We start from the raw sequence: 24,735 nt of genomic DNA, 5'->3' as shown, positions 1-24,735 counted from the left end.
TGCTATCTAGCCTTTTGTCTTCGTTTAGAAAGTTATGCATTATAATAAACTTCCTTTATCTCCATCCTCAGGCAGAGAAAGGCGATGGTTACTTAGCACAAACTTAAAGTTTAATTTCCCACATCTAAAGCAAATGTGCAAGAAATTATACTGAACTTTAACTAGGGTAATTATGAAAACTTAAATTCACCACAATAATTAGGAATGTCTCAAAAAGATTTATGAATTATGCCCAGGAGCTGTGCACACCTACATTTTGTAGGCAACTTTTTTTTTTTTTTTTTTAATTTGATTTATATGCCGCCCTTCTCCGGAGACTCAGGGCGGCTTACAATGTGCTCAGCAATAGCCTTCATACTTTTGTATATTTTATACAAAGTCAGCTTATTGCCCCCACAAACTGGGTCCTCATTTAACCTACCTTAGAAAGGATGGAAGGCTGAGTCAACCTTGAGCCTTGGAGAGATTCGAACCAGCAGTAAATTGCAGGCAGCTGTGTTAATAACAGGGTGCTTTAAACCACTGTAGTACCAAGGCTCTTAAATCAACCTAATGACTTCTAGATGTCTGAGATGGTATTTCCCATCTTCCCTAACCACTAGGAATGCTAATGGGGTCTTAATGGGAATGTAATCCAACAGAGGCAGGTTGTGCAGGGTGCCTGGTTGTGTGAGGCCAACATAAAGTATATACATATAGCAATAGCGCTTAGACTTATATATTGCTTTGCAGTGCTTTACAGCCCTCTAGAAGCGGTTTACAGAGTCAGCATATTGCCCCCAACAATTTGAGTCCTCCTTTTACCGACCTCAGAAGGATGGAAGGCTGAGTCAATCTTGAGCCTGGTGAGATTTGAACTGCCAAATTTGCAGGCAGCCGGCAGTCAGCAGAAATAGCCTGCACTACTGCACTCTAACCACTGCACCACCATGGCTCATATCACTTATTGTCTGCATTTTGTATGGGTTATATTACCTTCCATCTCCCAGAAATATCGTCAGTAGATATTTTCTTGTCAGAGGGATTAGAGGTAGGTGGTATGGCATATGCTTTGCTCAAAGTATAATCGGTCCCTTTTCATGGATAAGATTAATTCTTTGTTAATCTTGGAGTTGGGTGGCCTTATAAATTCTTAAAATCAAGCAATCAAAACTCCTCAAATTCTTATTCTCTGATTTCACATTCCCAGGACAGCCTTGGTGGCAACAGTAAGACTGCGATGGTTGCTACCATCAGTCCAGCAGCAGATAATTACGATGAGATACTTTCTACCTTGAGGTATGCAGACCGAGCCAAGAACATTGTGAACCATGCCGTGGTCAATGAAGATCCCAATGCCCGAATCATCCGAGAACTGAGGGAGGAAGTAGAAAAACTCAGGGAACAGCTTACCAAAGCAGAGGTAAATCTTCTTGCACCAAGGGCAATAGAAGGAGTAATTCATTTAATCAGTCAGTAGATGATGTCCTTCTCCTCCAACCTTAAAGCACATTCTAACACAATTTCCAAATAATATAACCTGACTTTGAATAATGAGGTTTCCTGTGTACTGAATATGTTTGCTAGTTTTTTAGATTTTGCAAATTGCAAAGAGAAGGCCCAATATGTTGTGACCTAGGCTTTCTGAGTCATTAAAACACATGAGTAGTCCCAAAAACCTCTTTTATTGCAACAGCTGTGAATTACGTTCATTCACAGCTGAGTCCCAATTAGTTGCAAAAAGTCCTTCAGGAGAAGTCCTTTGGGATAATCACCAACCTTTATCTCCCTTGACACGCTACCAAAGACCTACTTGGCAAAGCCACACGGAGTCCAGAATCAAACAGAGATGCCGACTGGGAACAGAATTAACAACGTTACTTTCCTGCAAAGGGCCCACGTGCCTTTGCTCCTCTTTTAAGCCTTATGGGAGGGACAATCATCTCTAGGCCTTACTCCTGAGTCCCTTTAGTTCTTGCCTTCTGGTAGCTCTGCGCATGCACGCACTAGGAACAGACCCCTCCTGTTCCTCTGCCTCTCTGATGTCTGACTCTGGAGGCTCCAGAGACCGCACATAACTCCCAGATGGCCCTGGCCCCATCTCTGCCTCCGACGCAGAGCCCTTGTCCGAGCCTTCCCCAGACTCCAGGACTGGCCCATGTTCCTTTCCAGCCTCCTCACTGTCTGACTCCGCTGCCAGCTCTGCAGGGTGCTGGTGGACCACAACACAATAGTGTGCTTGCTGCTGGGACAAGGTTATAGGTTGATCTCTCAAATACTCCTCTGATCATGAATGAAGGTGAATATATATGTCCCAGGATAATGTTGCAGGATCCAATCTGGGTTGGTCACTGGGACCAGAGGTTTTATCTTCTAAGCTTTCAGGCTCATGCTGGAGCCCATCTTCATGGAACTTCTCTCTAGCCACTCCTCTGATCATGCTATGCCTATTCACCAATAGAATGACAGAACCTCACTTCTCGCATCACATAGATCAAGGTTCAGTAAGCATCCAATTCTGAATCTGTGTGCAAGAGATTTTTTTCCTTCTTCTCTCCAGCTTTTCTGGAAGCAGATCTATTGGCACAGATAGGTCATACGTTCCGCAAATATTAAATAGCATCTCCAAAATTCAGAAGCATACCCATATTGAAGCATATAAACTTTGAAGATAGACTTCCCAGAAACAAATGCCTGGCATTATGAAGCAGGCTCTGGTTGTTTATTTTTGTGTGAGTCTCTGACAGCTACACCTCTGAATCCATCACGAAGACAGCCAAGGCATTTTATTCTAAGGAGCTAAGAAGTGGAAGCTGAAAGCAGAGTTAGTTTCGTCTTCCATAGGGAGATTTTCTTAGAGGAAAAAGAAAATATGGGTTGCTCCATTGGTAAAAGATGGTGAGCACTGAAAAACAGATCTCTGGAAAAGAGAACTCTGATGGAAGAAGGCTGGCACTCTAAGATGGATCTAGATGGTTGGCTATTGAAGGTGTATGGCTTAGTAAGAAACAAACGTGAGAGACAGTGTTACACAAGTGAAGGATTGTTAGCCTGAGAGGAACTTGAAGATTCCTGAAATATTCCAGGGCAAATTCTCAGAAGATTGCCAAAAAGAACTGCAGTTTTGATTGTGCCCAGCACAACAAAGAGGAAGGGATTCAAGGGGACCTGTTTTAACCTCATTGCAGATGGCTTTGCAGAAGCTGGATTCCCAGAATCACTAGTCAACCTGAATATAACTTAGGAACTCAACATACTGTATTTAACTTTGTTAGGTTGGAGAAGATAGCACTTGCTTCCATCATGCCAGTTTCCATTCACTAATTCCTAAAAAGCAAACAAACACATGCAATCAGATAGAGAGAACAACACTTCTGTGAGATGAAGGAACTGGGAAACAGGATGAAGCTAGAATTTCTTCTCATGGATTAGATGCAGAACGAAGCAAGAATTCCTGACGGCAGAGGAATAGGTTATGCCCAAACTCTGCAGAACTGTGGTAGGTCAAGAGAAAAGAGTTAGGTGCAGTGTGGTTTCACATATACTGCAATAGAAATAGTAATCTAAAACTTGAGTTTTGGACTCTGCTGACCTTGTGACAATAAACAGGTTTATAGCTGTGTATACTGGGTTTATTTTTGACTCAAACTTCACTTTTCTAGTAACTCCCTGGCTGCCATGATCCTTCTCGATAAATTTTCATCTTCGTGGAAAACAAGAATTTAGGATGATTTACCTCAGTGTTTCTCAATCTCATTCATTTTAAAATGTTTGAACTTCAACTCCCAGAATTCCCCAGCCAGCACTGCTGGATGGGGAATTCTGGGAGTTGAAGTCCACGCTTCTTAAAGTGGCAGAGGTTGAGAAACACTGATTTACACCAATGTGACTTCTCATATATAGCCCTTCTGACCACAGCATTACGAAGAAATGGAGTTGCAGTCTGGCAGGGGGTGCTTGATAAATCTCTCCTTGTATTGTAGAGCAAGGCAAATTTGGTAACATCTAAATCAGAGAGCTTTCCTGCCAGTAAATTATTTATTCAATCTTTCTTGCCCAAAGCATGGCAAGAGTTTTTTTTTCCTTAGCCCGCTTTAATGTATTGCCCTCTGCAGTTTTGGAGCCCTCTGCAGGTATTATAATGCCCATTTTACAAATCAGATCTTCCCCCCAAATTTGGAGGAACCTGAAATTCTAACCCACATACTTCTTAGATGTCCTTTCTGTAGTCACTTCTACTCTATCTTTATAATTCTGTTTCATTAGTCCTGAGGACATCTTTATTTGCTTTTTACAATTGAACTGGAACTCTAACATGTCTAACATTGCAAAATTTATTTCAGCTGCCATCACTTTACACGGGGAAATTATTCCTTTTAACTTTTCGGATTCTGTTAATATACTTTTTCCCTTTTTTATGTTTTATGCTTCTTAGTTTTCTGTTATATTTGACCCATCACCAATCCTAACAACATTTATATACATGTATACTTGCATATACATGCTTGCTTATACATGCAGGATTTATATATATGCACATACATGTGCATCTACATGCACATACCTACAGGCCTGATACTTATCTTTTTAGCTGTTTAATATTTAGTGTAAAGTAAGCATTTTAGTTTTTTTTATTCACAAAACAGTTTTATAATTCCATTAATTAGTTTTAATACTTAGAATCCTTAGTATTTTATAACCTGCATTTATAGCATTATAATTGAAATATTTCATTTACTTTAATTGGTTTTAGAAAATATCTATGCTTTTAATTTAAGCCACGTAATCTCTTATAATAATTATACAAAATACTGGTCAGTAACCGTAATAAATTTAATAATACACAATTGTTACACTAGGATTTCCTCTTATCAGCATTGTAGTAAAATGCTGAGTTGGAAGGTCAGACTTTTTCCACCCGTATGCAGGTAGCTTCTCCCAGTATTACACTCAATAAGAACAGAGGTTTCCTGCATGTATTATTCATGGTGGCTACTTTTCAGTCACATAGATCACTATGATAAGATCATGAAGAATGCATGAAACCTTAATTTGATGGCCCTTCTAAGGAGAATTCCATAATTTGCTTTTTTCTTTCACACCTCCACTCCCCCCCTCCCTTTTAATCTTTTAGGCTATGAAATCTCCAGAATTAAAAGATCGTTTGGAAGAGTCTGAAAAACTGATCCAGGAGATGACAGTAACCTGGGAAGAGAAGCTCAGGAAGACAGAGGAAATTGCACAGGTCTGCATTTTTGTATTGAGTTTTGCTGGCACATAATGATGATTACTGTCACCATTTAAACAATGGTGAAATACCATGAAAACTCATGATACCTATGGATAATTTATGATCCTATGAAGGAGTTATTTCTTAATTTCTAGGATGGACAATTCAAAGAGAGATTATTGTCGCAAAAGCAGTGATCTTCTGTGTCTAGATCAAACTTTGGACTGCCAAAATGAAGCCACCTTAATAGCTTTGTTGTTGGCCAAAAATAAATCATTGTTGGTACATATTTCTGGTTGTAGATTGCAGATGGGCTGGGTTCTGTGTCTCCTCTACATTCACATGGCATGTTGCTTTGGCTAAGAGCCTCCATTGGAACATATACTGGTTTTACACTTAGGCGCTCCAACCCTCAACCTATTCAGGGTCCTAAAAGCAGCATAAGGGAGATCAGATCCTTCAGCCATATCTTCCTTTAATGTTATTCCTTGCTTGATGGTCTCCTTCCTCCATCTTTTAATTTGTACCCTCAGGAAAGTTTGTTCTTGTCATAAAACTTTCAAAAGCAGTGATGGATTTACTGATAGTTTAAAGGAAAGGTGAGCACTTATTTTTGTGAAGGTTGAGGGACGTAGTAGGTGCTGTGATGACCTGGGGTGGGAGGGAAAGAGGTTGTGCTTTAAGCTAATTTTATTTTACTGATCCTGTGGAAATGGTTCTGGGGCAGGTGTGAAACAAGCATTTAAGGGTGCCATTGCTAGCCCTGCTTTAAGTACTCCCTTACAGGACCTCCATGGAGGTCCAAAAATCAAATCTAAAAAAGTTAAGGGACCAAAGGAATGAAAAATACTTCATAAGATCTTAGGAAATGTTGGTGTTCCCACTTAAAACCTTGTACAGATTTGTTGAGAAAGCCAAACACTGGTGAAATTGAGCACTCACCTGAAAATTGGGCCATTTAACATTTGTCTGTTGCACCACAATTCTACAAAACTCTTGACTTTATGTATATGTAAAGCCTATTACCACCAGTGATCCCTGCTGTGAATTATTTTTCTAAATAAGGTTTCATGACGGAATAAACTGGATGAGAACAAATACTTTGAAGCTTAATCTTCATGCATACCTTTTTATCTTATACACCCAAGGCCCTGGTTTCTCAATTAATGACCCTTGAGACTAAATTTAATAAGAAGCTTAAACCTCTTTTCTTCTCCCCTGCATTGCATACATATTTCCTTTTTTTTGACAGTGGCTACTTTTGTCCCAGATTTTCCTGGGAAGTGGTGTTTCATATGGCTAAATTCCAAATCATATCAGCAATACTCCCCCACCCACTCACGGGGGAAGGGGGGGGCTATATGAGTACAGCCAAAGACTGTACCTGCAAGACAATAACATTATCATGTCATTGAATTGAACAGGTCAGTGATTTCAGGATCATTTCTTTTTTACATGGTAGATGTCTTAATTATTTGAAGAGTTGAGTCTAAATGTTGGTATTCATTCTTTTCTTTTTTCAATGGTTTGGTAGTGTAATGGGATTCTGGAGCTGTGAAAAGTGGTTGGGGCCAAACATGGGCTGAGGGTTGGAGGTTGTTCATTCAAAATGGAGATTAGGAGATTAGGATTTGGAAATTAGGAGTGCAGCTATGGTTGCAGCAGCTCAAAGAGATGGATAGGGCTACAGTAGCCAATCATTGACTAACAAAAGGCTCTCCTTTTGTTTTCTTTCTCTGTTATGTCCAGGGAGAAGAATAACCACACATTGTGGGAGAATATATGGTTCTAGTTGGTTTTTCTAATGGTAGTTGTGTTCCTCTCAAATAGGAAAGGCAGAAACAACTTGAAAGCCTTGGCATCTCTCTTCAATCATCTGGGATCAAAGTGGGTGATAACAAGTGCTTTCTGGTGAATTTGAATGCTGACCCTGCACTCAATGAACTTTTGGTCTACTATTTAAAGGTGAGATACTAAAAAGGTGTACGAGGTTGCTTTTAAATTGCTTAAACGTAAGACCCTCCTACAGATCTCGTTCCTGAATTCTTCTCCTAAGATCCATTGTCTTTTGAAAAGAGTCACATAGAAAATATTTCAAAATCCACTCTGGATTTGATTTTTTTTTTTTTTTTATGGATCAAGACATATTGGTTGGGCAAAAGCAGATTTTGTGACATTTCATTTCTGTCAGGCTGGGCTCTTCAGGATACAAAGCTATTCATTCAGTGTCAGTGTTCTCAAACCCAAGATTTTATTGTTAATTGTGTACTGTTTTCAACAGACACTAGGATATAGATCATTCTTTTTTATGTTATGAAAAACAGAAGATTTGTATCAATCATGATTTGATATGTGCTGTTGCAAATCAGATTCCCCTATAAATATATTTTCAATGCCATCATCCTGTGAATATAGTCTCCTTGAAGAAAATATATACTTCAATACTTAGCGCTATACTATACAATACAATACAATATTTCTCAGCAGCTTTGTACAATAAGTCATCATTATTGCTTCCCTGGCTGGAAAAGTCCTATCTTGGCTACTATGGAATTGAAACAGATTTCCCAGTTCTAGCTTTTTAGCTAATTGCAAGCCATGATTAAGAGGGAACTAAATTTGCAGAATCATGGCTTGCATTAGTGCATATATAATGCCAAGTCATAATGCAAAAGCAGAAGCATCAGGCAGGGAATGCAACTTCATGAAGCCAATTCCTAAACGGATAGGCTGCCATTTAAAGCAAGCCAATAATACAGTATATTTATTGCAGACCTTTCTGGGAGTTATGCAATGAATAGCTCTTTTTCTTATAATATTGTTTAGATATGTCAAAGCTGCTTATAAACTTATTCAGACCTGTAACATTATTTCAAATGCTGCCTCTTTAAGGAGAACCAGTAATCCTATTTATAGTGGGCTAGCACCCTGAAGAATGTAAGGATGGGGGTTGGGGAAATCTTTAGTCATCACTGTTCCCTTGAAGCAACAAAAGAGCTGACTTTGAATAGCTTCAGAGAATTTCAAGACAGTGTAGGTGTCTAGCTTTGTCAGCTGGCATTCTCCCCCTCCCAACTAGTTCCTGATGCCATATCTGTTTCTTTGCTACTCAGCGTGAAGGCCTTCAAAGAATGTCTTGGCAACAAAATACATGCAGGAGGTGACCTTGTCTATTTGCAAAACGTTAAGATTTCATCTTAGCACCCTAATAATGGTATCTTAGAATTCAGAAAGAGAAGGAAAGAAGAGGGAGGAAATTAACACAATCGTTTCAACTCCTTTTGTAGTAGGTTTAGACTCCTTCTTTAGGAATCTAAAATGGTGTCTTCTTTATTAAGATATGCTAGAATTAACAGTGCTGATCATATTTATAATAGGATATTACCCCCAGGTGCACTACAATATGAAGGCTCTCCTGGTGTCAGCTCTCCTGGATAAAGCAGACAGAAAACATGATTTGCTGAGCTAATTCTCCTTTATTGTAGTCTACATGAACATAATTTTGAAAGTCTGAAAGCACAGATTTCCCACAGTCTCTCTTTACAACCATGATCAATTAGAGACTTCCTAAGTCTCTTTCTCCAACAGCTAATTCTACTATATTATAAGGCTATATTAACACAATTTCACAAGTCTGAAAGTACAAACAATCCACTATCTCTTTTTATAGCTTGATCAGTTAGGGTGGGCCCTTTCTACATTTCTTTCTGTGACCTTTAAGCAACTGCAATATCTTTTCACCTCCTCCCTCAAGGTCATTTTCACATACCATTACATTTTATCTGCTACAATTTGCATTTTGTTCAACCTTTGCCTCTTTTTTTGGGGAAAAAAATAGTTGATACCTTACTGTCCGAATAAAACTTGTTTAAATGGATTTAGAAAAATAGTTCTGCGCATTATTTAATTCAGCATAGAACTCAGTATCTTCTTAGTTTATAGGAAATATATCTTTTAATCGAACTTTTAGTTCTTACATTTCCAGAGACATTTAAGTGAATAGTTTCACGGCACCCATTCCTTTTGCCTTTTAACGTGGTTATCGTGGTTCATAGCCTCTGATAGGCTCATCCTCAAATAGTATGCACTTTCCCTCCTTCTTTCAATTCAGATATGTAGTTCAAGTTCATAATGATCCACATGCCAGATTGTCTGTGGGAGGAATCTGTTCCAAGTGCCAAACTACAAAGAAATAAAAATGACAATGAAGCCCAAATCCATAAAAAGTTCCAAACAGCTCCAGCAAGCATTGTTATTCAACGTATAACAGAGAGGCTGCATCTGGAGGGCCTCAGGTTCCCTGCCCCCATTCTGATTTCCCTTCTTACAATTCCTGTCTTTCTATTATGGTCTTCAGTGGGGCCATTGTTTTGTTCCCTGCATTCAGAAACAAGGCAGGTAGCATCAAAAAAGGATGCTTTGATTACTCAGAATGATGCCTCAAAATAAAACAAGATCCACTTGATATTTTGGCTCTAAGCATTCAGGCAACCAAGCAGCACTTTCTGGTCTGAAGAAAGCATTTCCAATTAATTCACCTTCAGACAGATGCTCTAATTCAGAAATAGAAAGGTGGTTGTTGATCAAGCCCAGAGGTAAGGGATGCTGTAAACCAGGAGAGTCTAACCATGGCAACTTTAAGACTTATGGACTTGCAACTCCCAGAATTACCCAGCCATCATGGTTGGCTGGGGAATTCTGGGAATTGAAGTCTACAGGTTCTAAAGTTGCTAACATTGAAAACCTCTGCTGTAAACTGTAGTTTAGCGATTCTAGTTATCCAGATTTCCAGGCTTATTTGACTATGGCTTTCTTATTCTGAGGATTTGTGATGAATGTTAATAAATGAAATTGAGTTTTTAACTATGATTTTTTTATTTGTTTTAATGCAAGGCTGCTTTAGGAATTGAAAAAAAGGATTACAGAATTTTAAGAAACAAATGAAGGATGCTTCTTTTTCCTTTCGAAATTCAGCAGGTTGCATGTAGGCTACTGTGCTAGGAAGACAGGTGACATTAGTAGACTTAATGTCAAGGACAGTATAATTTCCATTACAGTACAGTCAGCATCTTCTCAGATGATTGACTAGCTGGGTACATTATTCTTCATCAGAACTGTGCTCGAATTAAAAATAGTACAGGGGAGAAGAAAGCAAAGTTAATTCAATAAGAAATTTGATTTCTCTCTCTTTTTCTCTTATCCTTTCATTGTTTCCCCCATTTATTTCCTGCCATCATACTTTTCCTTTCTTTTGCTGTTGTTAAAGAAAAGATACAGAAGTGGACACACTGCATTATAGTAAATGCAAAGTGCAATCCTGAATTATTTCCATTTCAACTAGTCAAGATAATATCTATAACTCTGAGGACTGGAAGCTGCTCTTTCCCTCTACTTCCTCCTCACAGTTCATTTTTTTCCCTGTTGTGGTTTTATATAGTAAGTGTAAGGGAAGGTAATGACCGAGTGCACACTTGATGCTAAGTCATGCCACAGTCTGTTTAGTTTTGCTTTATTGTGATGGGAAACCAGCCATCATTTTATAGATTACAGTTTGCTGGAGCACTTTGAGAAAGCTGGACTAGATAAAGTGAGAATGATCAGTTTCATACGTGATAAGTAATATGAATTTCTGTTGGATTTCAATGGACCTGATCTTGAATCTTTTGCAGGAACACACACTCATTGGATCTGATAATTCCCAAGACATACAGCTCTGTGGATTGGGGATTCTTTCTGAACACTGTATAATAGATATCACTGGGGACGGACAAGTCATGTTGACCCCTCAGAAGAATACTAGGTAACTGAGTACTGTGTTTTGTCTATAGAGGCAAGAATTTTGCTCTTATTTCAGGATTAAATGAAGCATGGAAGAGGTTCCACAGTTGGATTTTGGAACCTTTGTAGCAAATGAAAGAACTCACGTCTGCCTTTATTGCTTGCTTGCTTGCTTCTTTTCCCCCCATTCCAATACTTTTCCAGTAGAGTAAATGCATGCACATAATTGGAATAAATAATAGTGCCAAAACTGTGGGCTTTCTTGGCTCAGAATGTCTATGTATTCAGTAAAGGGAGAGGGAGAACTCAGTGGACATCCCTGCCCCCTGCTGCATTGACCAGAAGCCCTGAAACAAGCAACTTGCCTGGGACTGAGCTGCACTTTTCGGCTGTGGAAAGCAAAGGGGCACAGGAAATTGCTCAAACCAGTTGTTGCTCCCTCTCCTAAATTGTCGTGCTCTGTTCCTTGGTGGCCTGTATCTGGTGGGTGCTAAAGAGGTTTGTTTGGGATGGTTGTTAAGCAGCAGATGGAACAATTGTTACAAAGGGAACTGGAAAAGAAAACAACTACCTCTTTCAAGCAGGAAGAAGAAGATTCTAGCCAAAGACTTTCCTCCTCCAGTTGTAGGAGCTTCCTTGCAAAAGGGAAAAGGAAGTATTTGGATGTGTTGGATTGTCTATGGTTTATTTTGCCATGCAATGTCTCTGCTTTGCTGCTGTGGCTTAAAGGAGGGGGATTGACACAAGTTTTTCATATTTTTCTTAATCATTGCCATGTGGCATTAAGGGCAGGCCAAATCCTCGATGTGGGAATGGCTATATTTACTTTTTTTTTCCTCCCCCTCCAACACAGGACATTTGTGAATGGTACAGCTGTTGTAGGTCCCACACAGCTACACCACGGTGACCGAATTTTGTGGGGAAACAATCACTTTTTCCGGTAAGCTGCTGATTCCTTTCATTTTCTTCTATAATTGGTACAGCTTTGAGAGACAGGAGTTGGATTGCTTTTGGCACCATTTAATATCTGAAAAGCTGGCTGTGGAGGCTTGACTCTGCAGGATGTATCTGCTGGTCTTGTCCTCTGCTAAAAGTCAGGATAGTTTAGCCTTCTTCAACTGGGAAACTGTCAGATATTTTGGAATTACAAGTCCCCAAATCCCTCCAACCAGCACGATCAGTGACTATGCTAGCTGGGAATTTCAGGAACTGTAAACCCGGTTTCTTTCTTTCTTTGATGTTATGGTCATAACTTTATTTTATTTTTTTTATTTATTTATTTTTATATGCCGCCCTTCTCCGGAGACTCAGGGCGGCTTACAATGCGTTAAGCAATAGCCTTCATACTTTTGTATATTTTATACAAAGTCAGCTTATTGCCCCTGCAAACCGGGTCCTCATTTTACCCACCTTAGAAAGGATGGAAGGCTGAGTCAATCTTGAGCCTGGTGAGAATTGAACTCGCAGTAATTGCAGGCAGCTGGATGTTAAATGCTGCCTTAGTAGGAGGCATTAGCCTCCTACGCCACTCAGGCTCCTTTTTATATTTTACAGCAAAATGTTAATTCTTGTATGATGGCTGAATTTTAAAAATCGTTATAGTGTTGCTATACAACCCGGGACTCTTTGGGTCATTGTTTCAGAGATATTTCCTTAACTTTCACTCACATGCCCCTGCACCCTTGCATACACCTTCACAATCCTGCATACCCCACCGAGCTGCACAACCTTCCACACCCACAAAGCACCTCTCATACACTTCCCTGACCCCTGTGGTGCCTCTTGCAAAACCCTATACACCCTCCTCAACCCAGGTCTCTTGTGCACCTCTTGTGTACTCCCCCCTCTCCAAACCCACATGGCACATCTTGCAGATCCTATGTGCTGTCCCTCACCTACCCTGAGCCTCCCCTGTATCCCCACAACTCTCTCCATCTCTCCCCCATCTGGCAGCAATCACTGCCGATCTGGGACTTCCAACTTCCTGTTGGATTCTAAATTGACTTTCCTTGTGGGAACTGACAAGGCATCTTTGCATTTGTTTTTCAAAATCAAATGAAACCAGTTTTCAAAGGGCGGGTGTTTGTTAGCATTTAGGATAATTAGAACTGCAGAAAAAACAGTTACTACCAACCTGCCTTCCATTGAGGACCTGTATACTGCACGAGTCAAAAAGAGGGCTGTGAAAATATTTACAGACCCCTCGCATTCTGGACATAAAATGTTTCAACTCCTACCCTCAAAACGACGCTATAGAGCATTGCACACCAGAACAACTAGACACAAGAACAGGTTTTTCCCGAGTGCCATCACTCTGCTAAACAAATAATTCCCCCAACACTGTCAAACAATTTACTAAGTCTGCACTACTATTAATCTTCTCATCGTTCCTACCACCCATCTCCTTCCACTTATGACTGTATGACTGTAATTTTGTTGCTTGTATCCTTACGATTTATATTGACATTGTTTCCTGATTGCTTATTTGTACCTTTTGACTATCATTAAGTGTTGTACCTTATGATTCTTGAGGAACATATCTTTTCTTTTATGTACGCTGAGAGCATATGCACCAAGACAAATTCCTTGTGTGTCCAATCACACTTGGCCAATAAAGAATTCTATCCTATTCATGTTTAAGGCTGAATTTGCCCAAAAAGAAAAAGAAAGTAGAAACAGAGGATGAAGACAAAGATAGTTCAATGAAAGGAAGCAACAGCTCTGAACAGCTGGATTTAGATGGAGACAGCTCCAGCGAGGTATCCAGTGAGATCAGCTTCAACTATGAATATGCCCAGATGGAAGTGACCATGAAAGCTCTTGGAGGAAATGGTAAGGAATGTGGATGCATTGTTTCCACTTTATGGTATGCCATTTTGCACGTGGTTGCAAGCCAAGGTTATGTTGTTACGACTGTGGGATACATTATGTCTTGAACAATAATTTTAATACAGTACTACTCTCCGTAGATTACTGGGGAAGTTTTTCTGCTTGATTTATCTGTATGATATAAGAGCCATAGTGGCACAGTGGTTAGAATGCAGTATTGCAGGCTAACTCTACCCACTGCCGGGAGTTCGATCCTGACCGGCTGAAAGTTGATTCAGCCTTCCATCCTTCTAAGGTCGGTGAAAGGAGGACCCAGATTGTTGGGGGCAATATGCTGACTGTGTAAACTGCTTAGGGAGTGCTGTAAAGCACTATGAAGTTGTATATAAGTCTAAGTGCTATTGCTATATGCAATGAACTTTTGCGATAGCAAGTTATCATGGAAGATAAACAGTAGTGGCCAAAGCATTCTGTAGAAACCACAGTCATGCCACACGCTTTATGACATCATTGTGCATATGACACAAAAATTACACAATTTGTGTCATTTGTGTGCAGGATACAGTTTCTAGGGATTATATCATGGATGTATAAAATAGTAAGAGATTATGAATGTAGCTTTGGTTTGTTTTATAAGACCTGAAACCCTACAAATGTATAATAATAATATGAACTTTGTTAATATTATCAAGGAAGATTAGCACTATAAATTGAAGAAGAATTTAAAACACATAATCCCACAGATAGTAGTTTACAATTGGGTTACATTTGAAAATATCCCAAAAGATTGTCTGAAGAAAGAATGATAACATGTAGTCTTAATAGTTTTTTATACTGATTCCCATTGATCCTCCTAGTACAGCCAATTCCATAGCCTAGATCAGGGGTGTCAAACTCGCATCATCACAACGGTGTCATGTGACGTATTGCGACTCCCTCCTTTTTGCTAAACTGGGGGTGGGCCAGGGGTGGGTTCTAAAATTTTTTACTACCAGTTCTGTGGACGTGGCTTATTTTGTGGGCGTGGCTTGTGGGGGTAATGTGACTGGGTGGGCGTGGCCAACTTTTTTTTTTTTTTTACTTTTAAAAGCATTTTTTCTACAATCTTAAGAGGTTGCAGAAAAAAATGCTTTTAGAAGCTTCTGATGATCAGGCAAGTCAGCTGGGATCGCCAGAGGCTTTTAAAGGCATTTTTTTTCCTACAACCTCTTCAGCTGAAGAGGTTGTAGAAAAAATGCTTTTAAAAGCCTCTGAGATCCCAGCTGAGCCGCGCAATCATCAGAGGCTTTTTTTTTTACTTTTAAAAGCATTTTTTCAGCCAAAGAGGTTGTAGAAAAAATGCTTTTAAAAGTAAAAAAAAAAAAAAGCCTCTGATGAGGTAGGTGGGGTAAGTGAGCGGGGAGCGGTTCGGGGGCATGGTCAGCCAATGTTATTACCGGTTCTCCGAAACTACTAAAATTTTTTACTACCGATTCTTGCGAACCGGGAGCAACCCACCACTGGTGTGGGCATGGCCAGCGTGTGATGCATCCGGCCCACGGGCTGTGAGTTTGACAGCCCTGGTCTGGATGCTATAACTCAATCTGCATATAAGCCTAGTATCTATCCAAGGGTTAAAATATTTTGCAAGATTTTGATGGGGATCGTTTGCTCATGCCCCAGAAAACAATGCACCATCAAGCCCAAGGTGTTAGACAAGAATCAAATATTGAGTTTGAAAGCTCTGTCATACAAGAGAGGAATAAACAGTATTAAATTACATATAATCTTTTCTATCTGTTTCTACATTGGCCTCAATTGTCCCCATGTCTAATAAACTAAGATGTATGTAACTGCTGTTGGTAAGGGGCAAGTATAGTATTAAACAAGATGTGCTTTTTTTTTTTTTAGTAATTTGGCCTGTCATCCTATATTTTTTGTAGTTTAATAAATTCATATTTAGGTACTGATTCACTGAGCCTACCTGAATTGTTTTTCCATTTGTCCAGAAAATGAAAGAGTGATACATAGGTAATATTCATGTTGTTTCTTTGGAAACAAGATAGAAATAGTTTGCTATGGCCTCCTTTCAAGCTTTTGTTGACTCTTCAATTCTTCTACAATCCTGAGTTTTTCAGTGGTTTCCCATCCAAGTAGTAATCATATTCCAACCTGCTTAGATAAGTTCAATTAAGAGATGCTGTCCACTGAGACAAGGCAGCCAAAATAATAATAATCAGCTCAAAAGATTATTGAAAAACACTATGGATTATTTTCCTAAACTAAGAGAGTAGAAGCTACTCCTGAGACTTCCATTCCATAATCTAAAAAGCTGACCTCTGAAATTGGAACCATCTTTTAAAAGGCCTCTCCTACTTATCTTTCTCCCAGAAAAGATTCATGCTGAAAAAGGAGAGCCTTTGAGTAGCCAAAGTAAACTGTTTAGAGCTTTAAAGATGAAAAGCAACAACTTGAGTCTCGCATGAAAAATAACCAGAAGTGAGTGCAAACCATTTAAATGGACATAAAATGGCCTTCACATTATGCCAAGAGTTAACAGCTAGCAGCTTCATTTTGTGCCAAAGGAAACTTCTGGAAACTCTTTAAAGGTCAACTTCATACAGTTTGCATTTGCAGTAGCCTAATTGTGATTTGACCAAGTGTGGGAGAATAAATTTACCACCCAGAGTGAAACGGGAGCTTTTTTTCCCTCATGAGATCCAGGGTTTTGGTGCTGCCTGGGAAAGAGGGTTAAAGCAGCAGCCCCACCCTCTCCTTAATTGGAAAGTTTATCCCATAAAACAAAACAGAAAGCCAGCGTGTGTGAGTCAAAAAAAAAAAATTCAAGCCAAAAAGACAGCAAAGAAGCAGGAAAGAGAAACCTTCAACGCAAAAGCAGCAGTTTTCAGGGAGTGAAAGAAAGCTGCAATTCTTGGAACTGCAAGACTAAGAAGCAGAACTGAGAAATGCAGGGGAAAAGAGACCAACTAGAATCTGCAAAGCGAAGCAGGCCCATTGCCTGCAGGGCCCCAGGTGCAGAGCTCCACAAACCAGCTCCAGAAACAGAGGACTGTGAGTGCTGGGGTGGGGTGGGGTGGAGGGGAGAGCAAAGTCTATAGAGCAGGGGGTCCAACCTTGGCAAGTTTAAGACCTGTAGACTTCAGGCTGGCTGGTGAATTCTGGGAGTTGAAGTCCACATGACTTAAACTTTCCAAGCCTGGACATCTATAGAGCACGTGTTATAGAGCAAAGAAAAGGGTTTTCCACATACAAATGTACTGGGTACTGGTATAGGAGCTGAAAACCTGGAGGTAAAGAAACATTTAAAGAGCTAAGACATAGTTAATTTAGGAAAACATAATGCTGCAAATATGAAGATGGGAAATTAGACATGGAATGTAGAGATAAAAATTGAACTTTATCAATTAGATAAGATAGAAATAGTCGTAAACTTAAAAGTAAGGCTGTAGAATAAAATAGGGAAATAGAAACAAACACAGAATTAGGACTAAGATTGGATATCAAGGAATAGGAGTTTAATTTTGTATAATGAAATGATTTGGGAGGGAGGGAACAAATGCAGTCTTTGGGTTTGTTAACTGGACCAGATTAAGAAAAATCCTAACGCCAAGATTTGGGTTTCTGCTATATTAGCTCGTGTGCAATGAAGCTGAAGTAAACTAATTTAGGTAACCGTTTATCCAAGTAATCTGGGAAACTGAAGCAAAGATCCATTTGTATTTCTCTAAGTATACTATGCCTATGCCATCCCTCTGGTAAACTTGCAAGATTTGTTTCTCTTGCCATGTACATGTATATATCCGAACTAGACTGTGTTGTTTCTCCGTGTCATATAATATATGTGGGTACATGCATAATTCTGTATTCATTCATTTATTTATCTTGTCATGTTTATGTTTATGTTTATATTAGAGGTGGAGACCCTTTGAGAGCTGTATGCAATGTAATTTCATTTTAATGTATGCCGATTAGTGTACATTCAAAGTGACAATAAACTCTTCTACTCTACTCTACTCTACTCTACTCTACTCTACTCTACTCTACTCTCTTCCTTTAAAAACCAAGCTGCCTGTGTAAGAAACACAGATTGTGGCTCCACACTTAAATTTATTGTAGAACCATTTGTTCAAGGCCAGGGGTGTCCAGGTTTGGCAGCTTTAAGACTTGTGGACTTGACCGGCTGGGGAATTCTGGGAGTTGAAGTCCATAGCTCTTAAAGTTCCCAAGCTTGGATATCCCGTTCTAGGCTTTTACCTTGTGACATCTTTCTTCCTCTCTGCTTAGATCCAATGCAGTCCATTTTACAAAGTCTAGAGCAACAGCATGAAGAGGAGAAGCGGTCAGCACTGGAGCGTCAGCGACTTATGTATGAGCACGAACTAGAACAGCTCCGGAGACGCCTGTCTCCAGAGAAGCAGCATTTCCGCACCATGGACAGGTTTTCCTTCCATTCTCCCAATGCACAGCAACGTTTACGCCAGTGGGCGGAAGAGAGGTGGGTGAAGGGAATGAACTTTGAAGGTCTGGGTTTTTTCCCTGTCCTCTTCTTTGGAGAATACTCGTCTTGGCATATTTATTTATTTATTTATTGGTTCAATTTATATGCCGCCCTTCTCCGGAGACTCAGGGTGGCTTACAATGCGTTAAGCAATAGCCTTCATACTTTTGTATATACCTACTTAGTAGGGTTTTGCCCCCCCTCCCGCGGTGTTCTTTTTTATACAAAGTCATCTTATTGCCACCACAATCCGAGTCCTCATTTTACCTACCTCGAAAGGATGGAAGGCTGAGTCAACCTTGAGACTGGTGAGATTCGAACTTGCAGTAATTGCAGGCAGCTGGTGCTAGTTAACAGCACTTTAGTCTGCTGCACCACCAAGGCTCTTAATATGTTTGGATTAAGACAATAGATACATTTTATACCTCATTTTTATACCTTATTTTATACCTCAATGAATAGAACAACATTTTTATTAGCAAAAAGGAAATTGTTGCATGCTACTGAATTGCATGTTATCACTGAAAGGCGGCACTGCAGCTATTTGCAGAGACTTCTATGAACAAAGGATTTGGGCCTAAGGATGGGATATTGAGTGTATTGCATTCATTGCAGAAAAAGGCTATGAGTTGATGGAAGAGAATTCCACACATCAAATGGAGACTCGTAGGTGACCTAAGAGTGCTACCTAATAATGGGAAGGCTTCCACACATATGTTTTTGATTCATTCACGCAAAGATGGCAATGATCGTGTCTTCTGAATATTTATATAAACCCCTATCAAGCAATGCAGGATGATTGTCATTATGATAAGGAAAATTTGCAAGGACAAGCCATATCATCTAAACTAGGGGTCTCCAACCTGGGCAACTTTAAGACTTGTAGACTTCAACTCCCAGAATTCCTCAGCCAGTGAAGCTGGGAGTTGAAGTCCACAAGTCTTAAAGTTGCCAAGGTTGGATTCCCCTGATCTAGACGGTGTTACTATAACTGGAAGGGAGGACTTCCAAACTCACTGGCCAGGAGTTCACATGAACATTGCAGTCTAGCCAAGAACACAGATAGCCCCTAGCTCAGAATAATAGATTAACAGAGTTGGAAGGGACCTTGGAGATCTTCTAGTCCAACCCCCTGCTCAAGCACAAAGCCCTATACCATTTCAGACAAATGGTAGTCCAATCTTTTCTTTAAAACCTTCAGTGTTGGAGCACCCATAACTTCTGGAGGTAAATCCTTCTACTGATTAATTGTTCTAACTGTCAGAAAATTACTCCTTAGTTCTAGGTTGCTTCTCTCCTTGATTAGTTTCCATCCATTGGTTCTTATCCTGCCCTCAGGTGCTTTGGAGAATAGCTTGACCCTTTCTTCCTTATGCAGCCCCTTAGCTATTCTGTCATCCCTAGTCCTTCTTTTTACTAGTGCAAAAATAATTAACTGATTTGCACCAGAGCAAAACATCCTTATCAGTGTAATTACTGCAGTGTGTTTCTAAATAAATATTTTCTTTTCAATATCAACCTCCTTTCTCTCTTTCCCTTGTTTTGCAATAGAGAAGAGATGCTCAGCCACAGCCTGAGGAAATTGAGGGAGCAGATTATGAAGGCCAACTTGTATGTTAGAGAAGCCAGCTTCATTGCAGAAGAAATGGACAAAAGGACTGAATACAAGGTCACCCTCCAAATCCCAGCCTCAAGCCTTAATGCAAACAAAAAGGTAAGGCACTTAAGTCTATTCAGACATATACAGTATGTTATCTGCCAAGATATGGCAGTCCAGACAAATATTTCCTCCTGTTCCAAAGGTGATATTTACAGTAAGCAGGATATAGAAATTTTGTTTCTGTTGATCTAATGCAATGTGTATAAAACAGGAGTAGGCACTTGCTAGAGCAGGGCAAAGGGCAGTTCACAGCCAGTTTAAACTATCACAACCTGAGCAGTTAAATTATTTATTTACTTATTGTCATTAAAAACATGCATGTATCTATCTGCACTAGCTCTATATTTATTGATGTGCAGTTTTACTACTCACAGGCCAGGTTAATGGAACTAGTTAATGTCATGACTTATTAAAAATCTTTTCTGGGTTCAGCTATTATACTGAATGATAAATTAACCAAGAAACCACTAAACTAACTAAAATCTTGAACCAAAGTTGAAGAATTTTTGCTAACCAAGTGCTAGGATTTTAACTGACTGGTTAGGCAAGTTCTGTGAATTACTATATGACTATGTAACCTGCATGGCATTCCTTTTTACTGATATAAGTAAAAAGGCTGCAGACTCACCACTGTTTAAAAAAGGGAGGGGAAGCTCAGATTTCAAGAAAAGAATGTGGGAAATATATCAAGTTCTGCCTCCTCAAAACTGACTCTACTGAAATTCAACTAGAGAGGAGAAAATGGTGAAAGAAATTGCAGGGTATTATCTCAAATGGAGAAAATGTTTAATTTCACAGTGCATGTGATCGTTTGCCGATTTGATGTTCTTATCAGTTATCAAAAAAACCCACATAAAACTTATAATGATGAACTGCTGATCAAAGCATCAGTTCAATTTAAATGTTTATGTTCAGTCTGTCATCACGATTTGCTTTAAACATTGAATAATGCCTTTTGAAGTGTAAATTTAGCAACTGTGGATCTAGTGGATTAAATTTCTCCTCTAAAGAAAGATTATATAACTCACAAATACACTATTCCAATAAGATGGTGGTCTTTTTGTCATATTCTGTTTATTTATTCATATTTGATTTTATTTTATTTTAAAACCTCCCATCTCAACAAGTGTTTCTGAGATTCTCTTTTTTTAAAAGCAATATTGGGTGTGAGGGGAGAGAATTCAAATATACCCTCAGGTAAATTTGTCTTGATTTTGAATTGAATATTTATTGTGGCCAATAGAATAGGAATAAATCCAAACAAGATACTACTGAATCTTGGTTACAAGGAAAAATGGGTCATATTACATGAAGTCTGCCAAGTGCAAAAAATTAATATAACTTACATTTCAGTATAATCTCTACCTTGAGGCCACTGACAAAACATGCCCACTTTAATAACATCCTTGGAATGTGGCTAATCAACAAACGTTTAATATAAAATTTGGCAGAACTGTCAGTTAATGAAGTTAATGGGGAGGCAATCATTCTTTGATGAGCTTCAACATAAAAATGTTCAAAACAAAAGGATATATTTGTCTATTTCACCCCTTATTACGCAGACAAATTTGTGTAGAAAAAATATTTTTTGTATCTTCCCTGGGAGGTGTCAGAAGATAATACAATAATACAATCAAGCCAAGAAAAAGCTTGCCAATCTTGAGCTTACTCAAATTCTCAAGAAAGATAGGTAACAAAAAGATTTTTCATTATTTGCATTGATTGTTCTTCCTTCCTTCCTTCCTTCCTTCCTTCCTTCCTTCCTTCCTTCCTTCCTTCCTCCTTCCTTCCTTCCCTCCCTCCTTCCCTCCCTCCCTCCCTCTCTTTCTCTCCCTCTCTCTCTCTCTCTCTCCCTCTCCCTCTCCCTCTCCCTCTCTCTCTCTCTCTCTCTCCCTCCCTCCCTCCCTCCCTCGCTCCCTCCCTTTCTTCTTTCTTCTGGGTGTTTTGTAGCGGGGTGCAGTGCTTAGTGAGCCAGCCATTCAGGTGAGACGAAAAGGGAAAGGCAAACAAATCTGGTCCCTGGAGAAACTGGAGAACCGGTTGGTAGATATGCGAGACCTCTATCAAGAATGGAAAGACTGCGAAGAAGACAACCTGGTAAGTGGAGTAGATGTGGGGACAAACCTTTCCTTAATTGGTGAAACATGGTTTATCAGCTTAGTTTACTGTGTATGTGTTGTATTGCTATCTTATTTTCCTCAACTAACCTGGCTTAACAGCCTTGGAAGTTGGAATCAGTTTTGGCTCTTGGAGACTGCCTGGGCAAGTTTTTTTGGCAAGATTTCAGGAGTGCTTTGCCATTGCCTGTTTCCTAGACTGAGAGAGAGTGTCTGTCCCCAAGTCACCCAGCTATCTTTGTCCCTAAGGTGGAACTAGAATTCATAGTCTCCCAGTTTCTAGACTGATTCCCTAACCACTACAACAAACTGGATCCCAACAGCCTTGGTTAACATTAAATTAAACTTAACACTCATGGAAGCTACATGTTGAGACCAGGAGGTAAAGGAACATGTATCCATATATGTGATACTTAGAGAAGATTCTTCTTTTCCTGCTATTTTTTTTTTTTAATTATGGGCTGAAAATCCTTAAAAGAGATATATATATATATTTTGCCCCAAAGTTAGGCAGGATGACAATATTAAGAGAAAAGATAAAAACATCATTTTGCTTTTGTATTGCTGGAAAGAAGCAGACTTGAAAACTAGGAATGCCTAGATTATTTTTTTGCTTCTCCTGTGTTGTTGGCCACAATGTTTAAATCAAGTTATACCTTGAGAATGATGCTGCATCTTGGCATTAGGTTTCTTTGAAAGTGAGAAAATGACAAAGATCCTATAGGCTTGAACATCACTGCATCCTTTGAAGGTGGCCATCCACTTACCCACCCACCCAGCCACCACATACATGCATGTAAATATGGTCAACCCAACCAGTGAGACAATGAACATGAAGTTGAGGGTAGCAGGATCAGTTCCGCCACAGCATTTTTACTTATCTTTCATGTGACATGTTCAGTTTGCAAAGGAAATATTTATCTGTGGCTTATCTTGCCCCAAAGCCATATGAGGCAGTTTGTTATCTCCGTTGTACAAAGAGGACTATCCTAAATCGTACTACGATTTTGTTTTATGAGAGTGTGTGCTTTTCCATAATTAATTGCTGCATCTTTGAAGTTCCAAAAATAATTACATAGACTGAACCAAAATAACATTATCTGTGGCTTTTAAGTAGGGCCATTAGAAGTTTGAACTTTTGTTCTTTTAACTAGGTAATTCTGCGGTGCTCCCATTAACTCTTGTCTTTAAATATGTTTCAGTTATAATACACAGTAACACAATAAAATAAGCCTTATAAGAAATAACCCAGAACCCTTCTTGTCTTCCTCTATTTTCCCTCTTCTCTCCATGGTCCTCTGAGCAAAGTGAAAGGGAGTGGGGTGGGGTGAATTTTTTTTTTTTCCTGGTCTGGCAACCTTTCAAGCTCTCAGGTAGAATTTTTTCCCCTTCACTCATTGCCTGATTGTCGAATAAGAGAAAGCAAGGCACCTGTATTTTGCACAGGTCAGAAAGAGGGCTGAGAAAATACAGACCCCTCACATCCTGGAAATAAACTGTCTCAACTCCTCCCCTCAGGACGCCGCTACGGGACATTGCATGCCAAAACAAGTAGACACAGGGACAGTATTTTCCTCATGACATCACTCTGCTGAACACCCAATTCTCACAGTAGTACCTGTTGTCTATGTATATTTACCCATGTTGTATGGCTGTAGTATTATTATCCTTCTTATCTTCCTTACTACCCTCATTTACTGGTGTTATGATGATGATGATGATTACTCCATTGCTTTGCATGTACATTGAGAGCTTCTACACCGGAGACAAGTTCCTTGTGTGTCTAATAACACCCGGTCAAATTAAGTATTCTATTCTATTCTTATGCACACCTACAATCCTCTCTGAATGGGTTCATAACCTGGTTTCCAAAAATAGCTACAGCAAACTACTTCTCGTTGTAAATAGAATCTGGGTTGTGATTATAAATAGAATCTGGGTTGTGATTGGGCTAAGACAAAAACAAATCACATGACTTAATGGTACGTAGGCAGCTACCTTCAGTATGTCTTCCTGTGCAATGCTCACAGGTGATTAAATCAGCCTTCTCAACATGCTGCCCTCCCAGAATTCCCCTCTAGCATGGTCTTTACTCCCGAAGGCCTATCATTGTGGAAGGCTGGATTAAACCATGTTAGAGACACCATATTAAGGTGACTGAAAATGAACTGATAAGAAGGAGAATGGGTCTTTCTGACTTATTAAGATGTCTGTTACAAGGGAGAATATGATTCCACCTCCAAATTGAACTTCTGTTGTAAGAGGATCTAATCATCATACATGTTGTTCACTCTTTCTTCCCTTCTATTCAACTCAAGGTTATGAGGTCTTATTTTCGGAGAGCAGATCCTTTTTATGACGAGCAAAAGAACCACAGCCTCATTGGAGTCGCCAATGTCTTCCTTGAGAGTCTCTTTTATGATGTGAAGCTACAGTATGCTGTGCCCATCATCAATCAGAAAGGAGAGGTATCTTTCTGCACGATCAATTATTAATCACTATCCAGTCACATAATTACTCAGTTACTTATTTAAGAATCACAGCTCTGTGCACAATTACTATTGATTCTCTATCTTTTGACATCGATGCCTCAAATATAGGCAGTTGCATTTAATCGCTTTTTAATTTTTCCTAATTTTCTTCC

General features: G+C 39.4%; 1 protein-coding gene across 1 annotated transcript in view; it reads left to right on the top strand.

Moving 5' to 3' along the window:
- KIF13B (kinesin family member 13B) overlaps positions 1 to 24,735 on the top strand; it is a 100,749-nt gene that overhangs the window by 20,862 nt on the left and 55,152 nt on the right. The window contains exons 8-17 of the mRNA XM_070932208.1: positions 1,190 to 1,402; positions 5,114 to 5,224; positions 7,040 to 7,174; positions 10,879 to 11,009; positions 11,841 to 11,927; positions 13,629 to 13,819; positions 18,101 to 18,311; positions 19,866 to 20,028; positions 21,925 to 22,071; positions 24,410 to 24,559. Coding sequence (XP_070788309.1) covers positions 1,190 to 1,402; positions 5,114 to 5,224; positions 7,040 to 7,174; positions 10,879 to 11,009; positions 11,841 to 11,927; positions 13,629 to 13,819; positions 18,101 to 18,311; positions 19,866 to 20,028; positions 21,925 to 22,071; positions 24,410 to 24,559 — 1,539 coding nt within the window. The remainder of the gene's footprint in view (positions 1 to 1,189; positions 1,403 to 5,113; positions 5,225 to 7,039; positions 7,175 to 10,878; positions 11,010 to 11,840; positions 11,928 to 13,628; positions 13,820 to 18,100; positions 18,312 to 19,865; positions 20,029 to 21,924; positions 22,072 to 24,409; positions 24,560 to 24,735) is intronic.

This window comes from Pituophis catenifer, unplaced genomic scaffold (genome assembly GCF_029215685.1).
Source record: "Pituophis catenifer annectens isolate HBS135680 unplaced genomic scaffold, rPitCat1.0.hap2 SCAF_1, whole genome shotgun sequence".
NCBI classification, from domain to species: Eukaryota; Metazoa; Chordata; class Lepidosauria; order Squamata; family Colubridae; genus Pituophis; species Pituophis catenifer.
Note: the sequence above shows the minus strand (reverse complement) of the source record. Positions and strands in the feature narration are given on the sequence as shown.